General features: G+C 56.5%; 5 protein-coding genes across 5 annotated transcripts; 4 read left to right on the top strand and 1 right to left on the bottom strand.

Annotated features, from left to right (window-relative positions):
* Positions 1-3323: 3323 nt before the first annotated feature.
* On the top strand, positions 3324-3446 carry CORC01_05422 (uncharacterized protein; the record flags this gene model as incomplete). Its single annotated transcript, XM_022617065.1, has 1 exon — positions 3324-3446. The coding sequence occupies one exon, from the start codon at positions 3324-3326 to the stop codon at positions 3444-3446; it is 123 nt and encodes a 40-aa protein (XP_022476530.1).
* Positions 3447-4091: 645 nt separating this feature from the next.
* Positions 4092-5538, top strand: CORC01_05421 (uncharacterized protein; the record flags this gene model as incomplete). Its single annotated transcript, XM_022617064.1, has 3 exons — positions 4092-4298; positions 4349-4775; positions 4826-5538. The coding sequence occupies 3 exons, from the start codon at positions 4092-4094 to the stop codon at positions 5536-5538; spliced, it is 1347 nt and encodes a 448-aa protein (XP_022476529.1).
* A 3165-nt stretch (positions 5539-8703) lies between these two features.
* On the top strand, positions 8704-9276 carry CORC01_05420 (uncharacterized protein; the record flags this gene model as incomplete). The annotated part of the gene is made up of 1 exon (XM_022617063.1): positions 8704-9276. One exon carries the CDS (start codon positions 8704-8706, stop codon positions 9274-9276), a length of 573 nt encoding a protein of 190 aa, XP_022476528.1.
* A 90-nt stretch (positions 9277-9366) lies between these two features.
* On the top strand, positions 9367-11268 carry CORC01_05419 (abscisic acid ABA receptor; the record flags this gene model as incomplete). Its single annotated transcript, XM_022617062.1, has 2 exons — positions 9367-10595; positions 10974-11268. 2 exons carry the CDS (start codon positions 9367-9369, stop codon positions 11266-11268), a joined length of 1524 nt encoding a protein of 507 aa, XP_022476527.1.
* A 1191-nt stretch (positions 11269-12459) lies between these two features.
* CORC01_05418 (uncharacterized protein) lies at positions 12460-15071 on the bottom strand (the record flags this gene model as incomplete). The annotated part of the gene is made up of 2 exons (XM_022617061.1): positions 12460-12766; positions 12829-15071. The coding sequence occupies 2 exons, from the start codon at positions 15069-15071 to the stop codon at positions 12460-12462; spliced, it is 2550 nt and encodes an 849-aa protein (XP_022476526.1).
* Positions 15072-16673: the final 1602 nt, after the last annotated feature.

Genomic DNA, 16673 nt, shown 5'->3' with positions numbered 1-16673 from the left:
GGAAAAAGACGTAGGGGAGATTTAGCGTCGTTCGGTCCAGGTCGCTAAGACCGTGACAGAAGCTTGACGCCACAGGAGATCGAAGAGACGTTGTGAGCTAGGGGGAGAGAGCGGCCCCTGCGCGAGGACGAGATGATCGCAGAAGAACGACCCCAGCAAGCGGTTGACCAAAAAAACCGCACACAATAAGGATGAGACTATTCTATATCCGTAGTATCATAATTTGAAAATTATAATGAACATCTTCAACTTGGTGAAAGTTAAAACGCATTTTCAAAATAAAAGTTTTTCATTAACTATGAACTGTCTTGATCTTGTCGTGTTTTGATATGGTCTTTTTGAGGATACTTGTACAGTGTGAGGGTTTTTTTGTCAATCGCGTGCCCTGTCGAGGATGTAAGAAGCGCTTGAGAGATGAGATCGTCCGAACCTGGTGTCGTTTCAATTCTCCACCAAGACCTTGGGTAGCTTCGCCAGAAGCACTGGACAACAGAGCCAATGTGATTTGTGATAGAAGACTGGAGCCTGCAGAATATCATGCCGCGTTCAGAGCAGTCATGGAGAATCTCATTTTGCGGCAAAATAGGCGAGCCAATGCAGGATGCCGCTGGAAACAAGGCCGGCGATCTCTCCCTCTCGGGCCGGAAGCAGCGTCGCAATCGGGTAACGTGTGACGTTTGGCTCGGCACAGGGGTTCTGGCCACTCGTTGCACCGTCCGTCCCGCTGGAGGGGGGTCGCTTCGACATGCAATGAAAGATTCTCTCAGCTTGGGGACCTGGAGGGCGGCGAGAGGATGCTATCTTGTCTTCTGCACCGGCAGAAAGACTCTGCACCGGCAGAAGCTGCAGTGGATTGGCGAGATTGGAGTAAGACGTGGTCTTTATGAATGCCACAGGTGGCCGATCCGCGAAGCAGAGCTACAGGTACTGAGAGCTGGCTCGATCGGATAGCTGGCTTATCGACGCTACACAGACAAGGCGCTGCCCGGAAGACGGCTGGTACAAGTCTTGAAGGGGGGATGGACACAAAGACTGGCTCGGGGTGACGGCGGCGGCGACCATGGTCGGCGACGCTAAGAAGCTGGAGCAAGCCGTGGTAACAGGCCAAGGCCTTTGGTTTGACAGGTCGCAGGCCGTGACAGGCTGGATATGAGATTTACTCCGGGCTCTGTCTTGATTGGCCGTTGGTCAAAGCAGGGATAGATTAATCGATTGGCCAGGAGACATGATCGAGACGGCGCTTCTTCATCTTGTTCGCAGGGATAGGTCGAAGAGGCTAGCCGTGCCGATATTGCTTTCCGCCTTACCGATCTGGTTCGCTGACGGGGGACCTTGGACCAGCTTGGTGGCCGAGCAGGGAACCATTTTAATGAGGTGATATTTTTGCAAAAAGCAATTGTTGTTTGGGCCTTGTTGAAGGTGGCCTGGGAGGGTGGACGGCATAAATCTGTCTGATCTTTGGATGTTGGGATTGTCGTTGGAATCATCTGATCAGGTTTGCGGGGGAAAGGAATTGGATGTATGAGGCTTCGGATGTATGAAGATTTGAGCAAGATTGGTAAAGAAGCGAAGTGAACCTCGCTCGTGGGAGTCACAACGTGAAGGCAGGTCCAGACTCCATATGAACAATGTACTCTCCGTACATGGTAGGTAAGTAAAGTAAGGTACCTACCTACCTGACGTAGACTCGTACATCGTAAGGTAGAGAGGGCAGGGGCAGGGAAGTATCGTTCCTCGATCTCGGGGAGGATTGTGCACAGACCATCCATGCAGGGGACACTTCCTGCCGTCCACCAATGGTCCGCTCCTTCCTCGTGCCTCCCCTACGGTCTACGGTGCCTGGTCTGGGAGTCTGGGTGCCTGCTAGTTACCTATGTACGGAGTAGGTGCCCGGGTGTGACCCCTTGCCTCTTGTTCCTCTTCCGCCTCCACCTGGGCAGCGTCTTGAGCGTCTTGAGCTTTCTTCTCAACTCCCCCAGTCCTCTCCCAGGTCCGATGGGCAGGCCGATTTCTCATCAAGCAAGCCTACGCCTCTCAGCCATCCTGCGCTTGTGTCGCAGCTCCACCATCTGTTCACAGCCTGCCCTACGCCGGATCAGTTCCTCCTGAGCGCCGTTAGGCGAGCGGTACATCCAAGCCCAAAGCCAAAGTTGACTAGGATTCGCTGTGTGGCCGTGGAAGAGGAGACACTTCCAGGCCCTCCACGATCTGACTTGACGGGCGTGACGGGCTGACGGACTGCAGCCTCCCCAGCACGGAAGCCTTCACCTGATTCCATTGATGAATTCAGCTCGACGGAGAACAAAGAGAGTCCTGCCTCGGTTTTCCCGGACCCGGACCTGGACCTCGTCTCCGTCCACTAGCAGACGACGACGACGGAAACCCTCCATCTTGGGACGCTTGAGGTGGGAGGCGCCGCCTGGTCTCGTCATGGTGCACATCCCTACGGCCGCCGTCTACGCCTCCGTGCCCCGTGCCCGGTCCCCTGGAGAAAGCAGAGAAACGAAAGGATTCGCCCGTGCTTCGCTCGACCTGAGCGAACCTGTATTGCTCACTGTCGTGTTGTTGTTGCTGCGACAACTCGAAGCGAATCACCACCCGATCAATGGCTGACGATATCCCCAAAGACATCACTCATCAGACCGGTCTGAGAAGTTCCAGGCCTTTGGTTCTTCTCTCCATGCCCTGCTCTTGCCAATCTCCTGCAATCTCCCACGCAGTACCCACTCCGTACCCGTCGACTCTGGAGTCTGCAGTGTCGATTTCCCCAAGCAGGGAAGACAAGCCCAGCTGTGAATTGTCTTAGCTGAACAGACGACTTTTACTCGTTTAGGAAAGCCTCGATGCTAGTGCCGGCCACTCCACCAATCGCCACAATGCTGCAAGAGATCGACAGTGATCTCGCCGCTTCAGGAGGTTCGTCACCTCTGGGCTGGTACCAGGTCTGCAATGGGAGAATGGGGCGCTGGTGAGGCGCCCGGTTACTCGACCACCTCCATCGCACTGTCTGCTCTTTGCTCCTGCTCGTCAATCCTCGTTTGCCTGTATGTAAGGGCATCGTAGCTTGGGCCTACACCTTGCAAAGCGCTGTGTTTCCTCGTATTCTCCAAAACGAGAGCCAACGCAGGTAAGCAAGGGCTCGCTGCGCAAACTCTGAAAACCAACGATGCGGATGCTAGCGCTAGTCTTGCTTCTTCTTCTTGTCCTTCAAGCCCACATGCATCCACAGCCATGTCTCTGGCAGTCTCTGATATACAGAAAATGCAGAAACACGGATACTAGTAACTACGCGGTACATCGCCCCCCCTTCCCGTGAGCGCACTATGCCTTCTGCGTCGTCCTTCATGCCTGCCAAGCTTGCCTCAATATCAGCATCACCAAGCAAGACCGAGAAGAAAGCACATCCCTACCTACCACGTCGTTCCCACCCGTCCGCATTCCGCTAGAAAATAACAAACGTCCGGACGATTCACCCATCCCCAGTCCCAAAGGAACCCCGGCCAAAGGTCGATTTTGCACTTTCTGGATTGGCCCAGCTTCAGCCCTCTCCGTCTACGGAAGCCAGTCAAGGTCGAGCAAACTAGTCTTTCCGTCGCAAAGTGTGTGGGGTCTGGCCATCGTCCTGCCCGTCAGCCCTTGACTCCCGAGATGTCTGGGCACGGGTTGACAGCCACGCCTGCGTTTCTCCTCTCATTGCTATATCAGTCTCCCTGTGCCCTCACCCGGTTCCGCCGTTCCTTCACCTCCAAGTGTAGTTGTGTTCTACGCTACTCCCAGACCCTCCCCCCCTCCCCTGGCAAAGCGAGCACCAATCTCGACCGTGCAGTAGCTTGTAGTTCGTTCCAAACCTACATCAAACCCGGTATCACCCTTTTTCCATCATCTTTGTCCGGTCTTGCTCGTTGAACGTTATCGCTGGACCTTGATACCACAACTAAAAGGCGGCCTATTTCGACCAAAGGTTCTTAAGGTACCCGCTCGTCTTCAACACCCTAAAATCTAGAAACCAGAAACCACCTCCTCCATTCGCTCCTCCTCCTACTATCAACAAGACTGCCATACTCCGTGTCGCCTTTATCGAAACTCCAACCATGGGTCTCCTACCTCTTACCTACCGCCGACCGGTATACGTCAACAGCACCAGCTCAGCCCGCGGGAGCACCTCTGACGTATCCGAGAGTGGCGATGAAAAACAGAGCAACACTTCCTCCTCCCTTCGCTCCGGCAAGTCTGGCAAGCTGCAGGGTATCCCGGAGTCGCTCACTTTCGACAAGATCATCAACGGTGGCACCTGCCCTGTAGGTTGCACCCGTGCCTTGGCTACTTGATCTACTTGCTGACCCTTCAGCCCTGCACCGTGCGTGACTTCATGAACTACTTGATTTACATCGAGCACGCAGCCGAAAACCTCCAATTCTTCCTATGGCAACGGGATTTCCAGAAGCGGTTCGGGGAAACAAAGTCGTCTGACCTGTCTCTCGCCCCTGAGTGGACCGAAGCCATGGAGGCCGACCTGCTCCAGCGCATGAACAAGGAAAAGTCGCAGAGGATGCGCAAGAAGCCTGGCCAGGAGATTTTCAAGGGAACCGACTTTGATAAGAAGGGTGCCGCTGCCGCCATCGTGAACGACTCTACCAACCCTTTCCACACCCCTCCGCGCACCCCGAACGACTATGAAGGCTCTGTTTTCACGGGGTCCCAAGGCGCATCGAATGCTGAGTCGTACCGCTCGCAGGCCAGTGATGCGTTTGCGGCCGTCGGCGCCAAGCAGCCATGTAAGTTGCCAGACTGGCGTGCCCTATGCTACATGCTGATGTATCCTTAGTCACCATTCAGCCGTTCCGTGAAGAGATTGACCGTGTCGTCGCCACGTACATTATGGAGGGCGCGCCACGACAGCTCAACCTCTCGGCCAAAGAACGCGACGCTACTCTCCATGCCCTCGCCTACACGACCCATCCCTCTGCCTGCCGCTTGGCCATCAAAGTCATTGAGAACTCGCTTCGCCAGCAGGCCCACCCCAACTTCATCCGTTGGTCCATCTGCAACGGCAACCCTGCTCGTGTCTTCTTCGCCCGGGCTCTCGGTGTTGGCCTCATCGCCATTGCCTTTATCGTCGCCATCTTGATCACTCTCAGTCGTGCAGGCCGCGGATGGCGAGCACTGGCTGCTATTGGATGGGTGCTGGGCATCTCTACCTTGGTTGCGGCCTACAAGGGTATGTGCGTTGTCCTACACGGCATGCACCATCGCCACGTTCGTCCCTGGGAGCTCTTCGTGGACGAGGAGAATGACGACCGCAAGACCTCCTTCGACACGTTTGGGTCCAACAACAGCTATGAATCGGAGCCTTGGGTTATCAAATACGAGAAGCGCAACATTGTCCGCAAGGTCTTTGACCGTGAGATATGGATCGAGGAACCTGCCCTGCGCACCATCCAGGACACCATCTTTCTCCAAGCTATGCTCTGCGCCGTCCTCGTTGGTGGGATTTTCACCGCCATTTTCGTTGCCATTCCACAGCGTGGTTATTTCTAAGTGCGTCTTTTTATTTTTCTGAGATGGACAGCTTGGTCAGCTTGGAAAGGTTGTATCACAAAGCTTCTGTTTTTTAGTGGCCTTGGTAGGTATAATTGAGAATGCTGAGAATGCTTGGAACGGACGATTGGAACCAAAATACCATTTTGCTTGGGCGCGGCGTCTACGGTGGAGGAACCATCTATGGCTGTAGGCTTCGAATATGTAATACGTAGTTGACGTAGGAGTTATTAACTATCGTTTACTTTTGAGGAAATCATTTTGCCGTTGTAGTTGCAGTTGCAATACAATGCTGAAGATGCTAATGTGTAATTCAACCATGTGCCGGAAAGTAAAAAAATTCTGCCCCTGCCTGCTGTTTGTCTCTTCACGTGTCGGGCAGACATATCTCAATATTCGAACGTGCCTGTGGAAGGGAAAGGAATGTGAAACAGTGTCTCACTTGTAAATTATGGGAAGTGGGTTAGGTTGGCATGGTTGGGCTGGGTTGGGTTTAGGACGGACGTCTGCATGGAGGAATGTCTTACTCTGCAAAAGCTCGAGCGAGGCGTGAGCAATGGGGGGCGGGGGCAGAGTCACGAAGATGAGACATGAGAAGGAAAAGCAACGCGAGACAGAGGTCCTGGGGGAAGTTGAGGACTAACGGAGGATGGGCTGGGGGGACTGGGGATGATGTGTAGGAGTCAATACACACCCTAAAGCTCAGTCGCCAAGAGTTCCCTTCCGAAACTTTGTCGTCGGAACCGGGTGGTGGTGTACTTGCCTCTTGGCAGCACCTCGGGTTGCTTTGAATCGAGAGAATAGGTAGGTTACTAGTCGGGAGGGGTTCGGGTTTTGGTTGGTCTGCCGGCGGAGTTGCTGCTATCGCGATGCTTGAGGAGCCGTGTGTGTGCCAGCCAGTCTTGTGGAGAGCAGTGCGGAATCGTCAGTGACGGTTTTGCGGAGCGGGATAAAGTGGGTGCCCGGGACCGACCGGCGTGGAGCGGAGTGGCGGGTGTCTAGGTAGTGTCTCATTCGGCGGGCACGGCCCCGGGATGGGTGGGAAGGGGGCCTTGGAACGGCTGCTGATGAGCGGGTATCCTTTGGTATCGGGCGCCGCCTTGGCTTGCTTGCTACTTTTGGTATGAAGCTTGCGTGTTATTTGATGATATTGCCATGGGTTACAGGTGCAGTCTAGATTAATTTTGCTTTTCGATTGAGGCTTTTTTAATTTTGCCGGAGCGCACGCATGTTGATGCTTAGCTGTTTAGTTCCCCAAAACCCCCCAAAGCTGAATGGCAAAAATAGAAGGGGGGGAAGGTGGGCATCAGAGGGAAAATAGGGCGTCGCCGTCATGATTGTGTGTATGATTGTGGAGTTTGTGTACGAAAAGACGAACCTGGGAGTTGGGGCCGTTTGGAACTCGCTGCGGACGAATAAGAGGCGAAGTTTCCTCGGCGACGGATTCTAGAACGTGTGAATGTACATGTGCATTGGTTCCAAGCTTTGAGAGTTTTGTTGTATCGTATCCTCATGATGAATTCCTCGATCCATTTCGTTGCAGATTCATTCGTAGGCTGCAAGACTGAGAAACGGGCATTTCACCCGTGGAGATTGTAGCTCGTGACTCTGACTCTCCCTCTGCGCTGCCCGTCTTCATTGCCGCATCAGGTAGTCGCATTATAGAAACGGCGCGTCTTACTGGCTCGATGAGAAAGTCCCGTCGACAGGGGTCGTCTTGGGATTCCAGATCCACAGCGGCCGAGCCGAGCTTACTCAGGACACTGAACGTCGACGAGAACAGAACACTTTACAAAAGTTCTGTCACGCTCTGACAGATGGCCTGGAACAGTTTCTAATCCTGCATTTGTAGTTTCGGCTGACGAGGCCAGAAGATTTGGCCCAACAAAATATACCGGCGGATACGCACGTGGGACAACGGGTCGAGGTGGGGAGAAGCGTGTCCCAGAGGGGCTCAACGCTTAGCAAAGTCCAAACGTCGCCCAGGGGGGGACCCAACATCGACGGTATAGCCCGTTTCTTGAAGTCAGTTTCGTCTCGAGTTTCCCTGTATCAACCACACTCGCAGCGCCGGGGGGAAACGTCTCGGCTTCATGTTGCACAGTTTAGCCTCCCCCCCCCCCCCCCCCCCCCCCCCCCCCCCCCCCCCCCCCCCCCCGCCCCCCGCGCCGCGGCCGCCGCCACGCCCTCCGCCCGGGCACCGTGGCGGCGGGGGCTCCCGCGCCCCCGCGGCCCCCCCCCCCCCCCGCGCCCCCCCCCCCCCCCCTTCCCGTCGCGAATCCTTGGCGGCAAATCCTTGGCGGCGGGAAGTATAAGGTATTCGAGGGCAGGATCAGATGTGGTTGTGTTCATGCACGATGAGGGTATCTTTTCGCCTCGAGAAGTTTACCTAGGCTGATGGCCGGTGCCCCCACAACCTACCTTGGACAAGATGGGATATCCTATGAGGAGACACAGGTGCTGCGAAGATGGGAGGAGCATTTGCTACCTGCTGGAACCGACCAAAGCATGGGCATGGTAAGATAGGAAATAGGACAGCCACGGTATTCCCGCATTTCAGGCTTCGGAGCTGGTTTCCTCTGAGTTGATTCCATCAGGGAGGGACCAAAAGTCCAAACTTTTGAGAATATGTCCTGAGAGGGAGGTCCCATCCTCACCTACAACTTCGCCGCGGGCTTCACCTTCCAGCTTTTGTTTATTCGCCGTCGCCTCTGCCTGTTGATCTGATGCACCACTGTCAAAATGATGAAGAGTTTACACCACCTTGATCAACTGATCTCCGGAAGGTTCTGGGTAAGGTAGGAAGGTCGCCCTGTCTGAGACTTTGATGTGGCACCTCTCACAAGAGGTCGACGCGATTCTGAGCCATTGCTGGACTTTTCCTCGCCATATTTTTACAGCCTCGCCCTTGAGCAAGCGTCTCTTCTATCTCCGCCCGCCTTTGGCTAAACCTTTTAAAGTCATCAAATAGCACTTATACTTTCTTCTTCCTCACACACGACTTTACCAGCGAGCATACCTTTTTCCGGTTGCCGATTGCGCCTGGACTCACAAATTAGTCGTGGTCTACCGCCTACCTACCACTAGAACTCATATTTTTTACTCTTTACCCGATTTCTTCACCCGTCACTCATACCTCGAACAAGACGTCACTTATCACTCATCATGGCCTCCTCACACGACGGCTGCCGCGCTGCTTTCCAGCAATGCTGCACAGAGGAGAAGCTAACACCCTTCCCTCATTCGCCGCGTTCGCCGCCAGATCCCCATGGCAACTGGAGATACGAGGTTCCAGATGGCCTCAAGACAGAGAAAGAAAAGCACGAAAAGTCCTTTCCGCTTCGGCCGAGAGACATCCCCTTCCCTGCCGTGCGAATAACCACCCGTGACCGGCGGTCATCTGCAATCCATCGGAGGCAGCGCCCCACTTCAGCCCCCCGGCCCGAAGACCATGCCCCGCCACGACGACCCGACCCCGCGGCTGGGCCAACCTCCCGGGTCCCCCCTGAACGCAGCATGTCTCCTACCGCCTCTTGGAGCTCCAGCCCCGCATTCCTGCGCCCCCCGCACCCGGCACTGTCAAAAGCCGCCTTACACCGTGCTCACACGACCATGACAGGTGAAAGTACCTTACCCGAGCTCCATGAGAATCGCGACTCCACGCCCGGCTACCTCATCTCGTCTACACTCACCTCCTCACCCAAATCACATCTCGTCGTCTCATTCACCCTCACATGACCTCATCCACCTTACCCCAACTCCTACTGAAACTTATTTGCAGCTCAACCTAGTTTATTCATCCCACACACACACACACACACACACAAAATGGACGATCCCTCAGACCCATCAACCCGCATCCTAACGCACCTCTCAAAGACCCTCTCCCTCTCCCCGCCCCAATCAACCCACCCGCCCGCGACCCTCACGGGGCTCCCGACCTCCCACACCGGCACAGCCTACCTCTTCCTCTCCGTCTCGGCCCACCACCCCCGCCTCCAGGTCCACTCCTACCCGGCCATCCACTGGGCCCGCGCCTACATCTCCAACATCCCGACCCCGTCCGCGCCGCTATCTCTGTCTCTGCCCCACGCCGAAGAAACAAGAGGCGAGGAGAGCCACGGCTCCGGCCCCGTCATCGGCCTCTTATCCGACGCCCTCGCCGGCCCGGCCATCCGCGCCTGCGTCACAAAGGACCTCGTCCACGTCCGTAAATTCCTCGCGCTACTCGCCCCCGTGCTGGAATACATTGTCATCTCCAACAACGACACCACCAACTCCACCTCGGCAATGGAAATAGACCCCCAAGAACCCACGACCACGGTCACGACCACATCCCCACCCCTCCCAAGCTGCCTCTTCCACGGCCTCGCAGGAACCCTCTACCTCCTCCGTCTAATCCGCCACTGGGTCCCCTCCTCCGCGCCCCTCGTCTGCGGCGCAATCGTCCACGTGTCAGACTACCTCCTCTCCCCCTCGCCATGGACGTGTCCGTCTCACCACCCTCCCCCTTCGGCACCACCACCACCACCGGCGCAGTCCTCCGCACCCATCCCGGAAGACCGCTACGGCACAGCCCACGGCGACCTAGGCATCATCACCCAACTCGTCCTCACGTCCCCGCCCCTCGCCCCGTCGTTGACAGACCGCCTCGCCGCCCTCCTAGACCTCCAGCTCCCCAACGGGGACTGGCCATCACCACCACCACCCTCATTCTCCGCAAGCTCACCTCGCCCACAAGAGCAAGAACCCCCCAGCGATCCAGAACAGTCCTCCATCGCACCGCCGACACCAGACCAAACACCAACCAACCCCCACAACCACGCGACACCCACACACCACCCTACGCCTTCACCATCGCAGCGGCGCGGCTTCGCCTCCGGCCCGCAAGGCCTAGTCCTCTCCCTCCTCTCCCTCCGGCCCTTCTTCCCACGTCTGCACAGCCGCATCGACGACGCCGTCGAAAGGGCGCGCGCGTTCCTCTGGGCCCAGGCTGTTGATCCTGATGTGCTTCCCGGGGAGGCGAGTCTCTTTTACGGGTCGTTGAGTACTGCATTGTAAGTCTCTCCTGTTTCATTTGTGTTACGTTTGGAAATGCTGGAGGCGTATGGTCTTACCCAACCTCTATTCCTTCTTTGTCTCTTTCTCTCTGCCTCTATGTGGATTGTAAACTACGAGAATCAGTGTATATACCCATTACACCATATCGTGATCCCCTTTTCGAATCACATGGTTCCTCTTATATCAAACCTTCCCGACCTTCCTTTCAGCCCTCCAAACTTGATCCCCCACATATTCCCCTTCACGTATTCAACTCCTCACCATAGTCATCCGTCCAAGTCTCCTACCAAAGACCCAACATCCCAACCCTCACTCACTATCGAATCTCCTCTACCCGATTCCACAACTAACAAGAATCCCCCCCTCCCCTCCAGAACCTTTCCAAAAGGCCCCCAAAGAACCCACCTCCTACAAACAGCATCAACCTCGTCGCCGCAAACCCAACACGCTCTCTCCCCACCCTCACACTCGAACACTAATATCACGCCAACCTCCAACACCAACACCAACACCACGTCCCAAACCTCATCAACACCATCCGCCGCCGTCTCGACAACAACAACAACAACAGCCGGTTCCGTAACAACCTCGCCAAACCCCGGCTCAGCATGGCTCCACGCCGTCTGCGAGCGCGATTTGCCGCGCATGATCTTCTACAATGACATTTAACCCAACCCACTCGACCACCACCCCCTCCCTTCCTTCTCTCTTAATGTTCCATAGAACGCATCCATGTAACTCATCCATGTAAATAAAATTCTTCCCATTGTACGCTCATCACGGTAGACGAAATCATCAACCGCCATTTGTACCAGCTCATTCTCGATACTCCACTTCATGGCATACCCCATAATGACTTACCCTCCCTCCAAACCCCCCTTCACCCCGCCATCTCTCCCCCTTTTCCCAAATCTACTTTTCAAACGCGGAGATAGTGTGCGCTACCTACTACCCTCTTCATCCCCGGGCTGGAAAAACAGGCAGAGCAGACAGCCTCCTCATCCAACACGGAACGGGCGCCAAAAATAGAGAGCGATATGGAAACGGGAATGGAAACCAGCAAGCCCAACCCCTCGTCTCCCTCCGCCTTTTAAAGCAAGGCAACTCACACAAGAAACAATATAGACTTCATTCGAGTATAAGGGATGATGGATACCCCCCCAAAATAGATCTCCTCTTCTCCTCTTCCCCTCTTAAAAGGCATCAATGATCTTGCTCACGTCACAATAACATGCCCGTCACCGATCGATTCACCCCGTAGGACAGACTCACCAATCACAAGCCTCACCAGTCACAAAAAGTCACAAACTAAAAAGTCTCAAGATAATGGAATTCATATTCCAAAAGCGCGTCCGCCCCCGATCGCCAGTGGGGGGACGAGACGACGGGTATAATGGCTACACCACACCACACCTCAACCCCGTGACCCAAGGCCCTTGGCCCTTCTCACTTCCCCGCCTCTACTCTCTTCCCTCAGGCCAGACGGGAACACGGATATCCCATCCCATCCCATCCGTTGACCTCCAATAACAAAAACTACGTCCAGGACAACAATCGAAACGAGTGTAGTGAGGTCCCTCTCATTTCTCTCCCAGGCCAATGGAGTCGGTTTTTTTTCCCCCCGGCCATGCTGCCCAAAAACAAAACCCTTTGCCAATGTAGCCCAAGAGAATCCTCTCTCTCTCAAGAAACCCCTAATTACGCCATGTGTCCCGTGTCCCGTGGGACTGTGCTTCCAGTCCATGCCTGTGCAAAGAAAGAGAAAAAAAACCTCCAAAGTGCCAAAGGCCAAAATCAGAAAAAATCAAAATGCTAGCGTGGAGTGGTGATCCGACGTCCTTCATGCATGAGCACCCGAATTCACCTGTTACGATCATCCTGCGACGATCGACTGGCGCGGGACGACGCCCCGAAATTGCCAGACAGCATCCCCAACCATCCATCGGGCCGGGCCTGGCGTCCCCTGGGCGCGGGCGATAGGATGCCACCCTGCTCCACGTCGTCTTCTCTGTCTCGCGAGCCGGACGCCTCGGCTTCGACCTCGTCGTCAGAGTCGTCATGGTACGGTTCGTAGCGGGGGCTGGACGGCGAGCCGCGGGCGAGAGAGCGGACCACATCACCCTTGCAGATGGGGCATGTGCGGCGGCGTGTCGTCAACCAAGGCGTGCTGGGAACGTTAGTACGAAGAACATTTACAAATGGGGGCCTCTAGTTATAATGTAAACTTACATGCACTCTGCGTGGAATTCGTGGCCACAGGGCAAGCTCATGACGCGGCTGACGCCGTCGACGTACTCCTCCAAGCAAACCACGCATTCGACCTGTCTGCCCATGTACTTCTTCCACTCGCTCGAGTAGCTGCCATTGACCTTTTCGTGCTCCGTCCGCAGTGGTGACCTAGGCATTTGCAGTGCCGAGTTGACAGACAGCAAGCTTTCCGACTCGGGAATGCCCGTCGTCGTTCTAGAACGAGGCCGTGGTCGGGAAGGGGCCTGCTGCAGCAGAGGCGTGGTGGGTGTTGGGGTCGTCGGTGACGGTATCCTCGGCGAGGGAACGGGTGACGCCGCAACCGTATGGTACGTGCGAACGGGCAAACGCTCGACGACCGACTTGGGTGCCCTCCAGCGTCTTCTGCGAATGCGTGCGCGCAGGATCAGCAAGGCATAGACAACGCTCAAAGTGATGAGAGGGCTGATGACGAGCACGAGCAGTGTATCGAAGAAGGGGCTGGAGCTGCTTGAAGGCGTAATCGTAACCCAGAGACCATCGTGCCCGATAGGCTCGTTCTCCTTGTCATTCTCGTTGCCCTCGTCGGCAATGGGCTCTTCGGGCCGCGGGGGCTCCTTGGGCTTGTCCTCCTTGGAGAAGTCGGCGCCGTCGTCTTCTCCAAAGATCTTGGACATGATGCCTCCGTGGGCTGCGGCCTCCTTCCCAGAGGTGGATCCCTTGGTCTCAACGGGCGGCATATCAGGATTGTACTCGCCGCTTCCGGGAGTGATGCTTCCGCCCTTGGGGCCGGTGACATCCTTGCCGCTCTTCGCAGTACTGCCCGGCTTGCCGACCTGCTGCTCCTTGGACGCGCCCTCGGTCTTGTCTTTGGAGCTTGGAGCGTCCACCAAGTCGGGATCCCGCCAGTCCTGGACGCCAATTTGGAAGGTGTCCTCACTCTTGCGAGCGTCGGGAACCTTGTCTCTGCCCCTTTTGGCGGCCTTGCCGAGACGGTCGCGGATCACCCTGTCCTTCTCCTCGTTCCAGTCGTCAACGAGAACCCAGTTATGGCGACCGCTGCTCGGGGGCTGAATACTGTCGCCGGATCGTGAACTATGGCCCCAGCTGAACAGCCACCGGAACAGGCCGGTGCGGGATTTGGCCTTGTGCTCGACCTTGGCCGGCTTTCCCTTTGCGGCAGCCTTGGCCTTGGGCGTTGGCGTGGCTTTGGCAGTCGGTGTCGGCGTCGTTGCCGCAGCCTTTTGCTTGTTCTTCCTGTTCTTCCGGCTCCCTCCGTCAGATTGCAGCACCTTCAGGGCCGGACGGCCGTGCTCGTCGAGGGTGTCTTCGATGAAGCTACCAGGCTGCGTCAGAGACGACAGCAGATGTGCCGTGGTCCGGGTGGTGAAGACGGAAGGAATGGAGACGTTGGAAGTGTCGCCCCTGGCAAACATCTGGATCAGGGGACCCCCTTTAGTGTTGTCGCCCACGATGAGGGCCATGGCGCCACGTCGCTGCGCCCACTTGACCTTTTCCAAGAAACCGCAGCCGCCGCGACTGAGCAGCACGATCTTCCCGGCGATCTCCGCGGCCTCTTGTATCGATTGGATATCGGCGTGGGTCGACTCGGTGGACAGGGCGCTATCGCGGTTGGGTTGAGGCTTCCGGGCGAGGCCTTGGTGTAGGTAGTCGTCCGTGCCGTCGTCGGCTGGGCGAATCTTGGACCTGAGGCGGGTGACGGGGACGCCGACGGCGTCGGGCACGGCGTCCTTGTCGGCCTTGTCGCGCTTGTGATGGCCAGGCTTGCCAGCAGCAGCAGCAGCCTTGTTGGAGGACTTGGACATGCCCTTGGTGGCAGTCTTGAGGACGGCGTTGGCCTTGCCGTTGTCCCAGCCCGGTATGTCACTGCATCCCAGCTCGCCCTCGCCCTCGCCTTCCTGGAGGTTATCGTCGGCAAAGCCACTGCCAATCCATAGCTGACCGCTCAGGCCCTTGTTGGGCAGATTCGGGCCAAAGGCGGCAGGGCGCGCGACAAAGGTAGTGCTATTATCGTCGGTCAGGCTGATGGCGGCATTTGGTTGGAAAATGGAAAACGGCGCTGTAAAGGAGAAGAAGCTCGTGAATCGTGATCGCGGAACGGCGGCCGGGGCGGCGACTACGGGTGAGGATGAGGAGGAGCGCGCCAGCGAGGTGACGGAGCGGCAAAAGAGGAAGAGCGAAGCGGCGAAGAAGAAGACGAGAATGGCTATTCTAGGAGCACGCATGGTTGGGTATCGTATCGGGTCGTAAGTAATGGAGAAAGGAAAGGGGTCAGAGGTCGAGACTCTGTGGCGTGGGTTGAGGTATCTACAATGTAGAAGTGAACGGAGAGTTCGGCGCACGGCGCAGCAGCCGAGGGGGGTGATCGAATCTGGCGATAGTGGCGCGAGTAAGGCACGGGGGGTTAAGGAAGTCGACGTTGGGTAAGGTGTCGACCTGCAGCCGGCAGTGGCTCAGCGGCAAACTGCACAGGGCCCGGGCATGCGCAAAGTCATGCGGCGAGAGCGAGTAGAGGCTGTCTGGCAAGCTGTTGTGTCTGGAAATATATGACGAGGCTGAAGTGAGGTAGTGGAGAGGAGAGAAGAGGAGGGGAGGTGAAGGTACGACGGTTGGTAGGGCCTTGAACCGGAGGGTTGGAGGGTTGGAGGGGTGAAGGGGTTGGGCAGCAGCCTTCCACACAAAGACATACACTCTCCGTGTCTCTCGGTGTGCCGGCGGGAAGCGTCGGGTTAAGAAGCTCGAGGGCGCGAGGAACGAAAATGGGATTGAGGTTTCGGTGGTCGGGGAGCAGCAGGAGGCACAAAGTAAAGTTGGATAACGAGGTCGTGCCGATCAGGATATTCGGGTTCGGGGCCGCAGTGGGACGAGTGAAGGCAGCGCAGAGCGATGCAGCAGCGCCATGCAGAGAAGAAGAGGAGATGCCGGACGGAGCCGGTGACGACAGGTCAGGCAAGTGCTCTGTAGACAAGTCGAGTAGCACCGAGACGTGGGAGGGAGCGACTCGAGCGAGAGAACGGGACGGGGAGAGAGACAATGGGAAGTCTACCTGCATTTGGTGGCGGGGCCCTCCACCGTCTCTGTGGTGCAATTCCGGGCTGTCAATGACACACCTTAGGCTCAGTGGGCTGGGATGACTGCCTGGCGGGGAGTGATTGGGGGGTTCGGGGCTCCCTGTCTGGCTGAACTTGTAGAGGACAGGGTGAAATTCGGATACACTGCGCATCGGGACATACCTCACACGCCCACTTTGATGGCGTGGGCACGCGGGCACGCTGGCACGCGGGTCACTGGTCATGAGCCGTTGAGAACTTCAGACAACTCACTTCACTCACCTCACAACTCAATCCAACTACATTACTCACTGTAATCCTCAAACGAGGGTGGGCAATCGGCTCACTCACCACTTCACCCCAGACACAAGTCATAACAAACTCTTCATCATCACCGCCGCCGTGCTCACAGGACACAATCTATGCAGCATGCAAGCATCCGTAGCTTTCTTCAGGTGACAGCCCAACCCATTCCCGCCACTACTCTGTGCTGTCAAAAATACACCATCCCAGCGGACCCAGCCCAGCCACGTTCGCCCACAAGGTGTGGCAGGGAAAGAGTTGCAGCGTCGACCGGCATTGGCGGCACCCACACGGTCTCACTCAAGCACCAGGGGTTTCCCCCCCTCAAGCGCGTGGTGCATCTACGGATATCTATCAGCCTATCGAGGGGTAGACAGACTCTCGTAGACTCGTAGAGGGGGAGGGAGGGAGGACAGTTTGTCCTGGGTTTGCTTGTCGTCGCGTGCTCGTCGCTGCTGCACCAGTGATTCATTG

This window comes from Colletotrichum orchidophilum, assembly GCF_001831195.1.
Source record: "Colletotrichum orchidophilum strain IMI 309357 chromosome Unknown Scaffold_37.1, whole genome shotgun sequence".
NCBI classification, from domain to species: Eukaryota; Fungi; Ascomycota; class Sordariomycetes; order Glomerellales; family Glomerellaceae; genus Colletotrichum; species Colletotrichum orchidophilum.
This window is presented reverse-complemented; position numbering and strand designations above follow the sequence as displayed.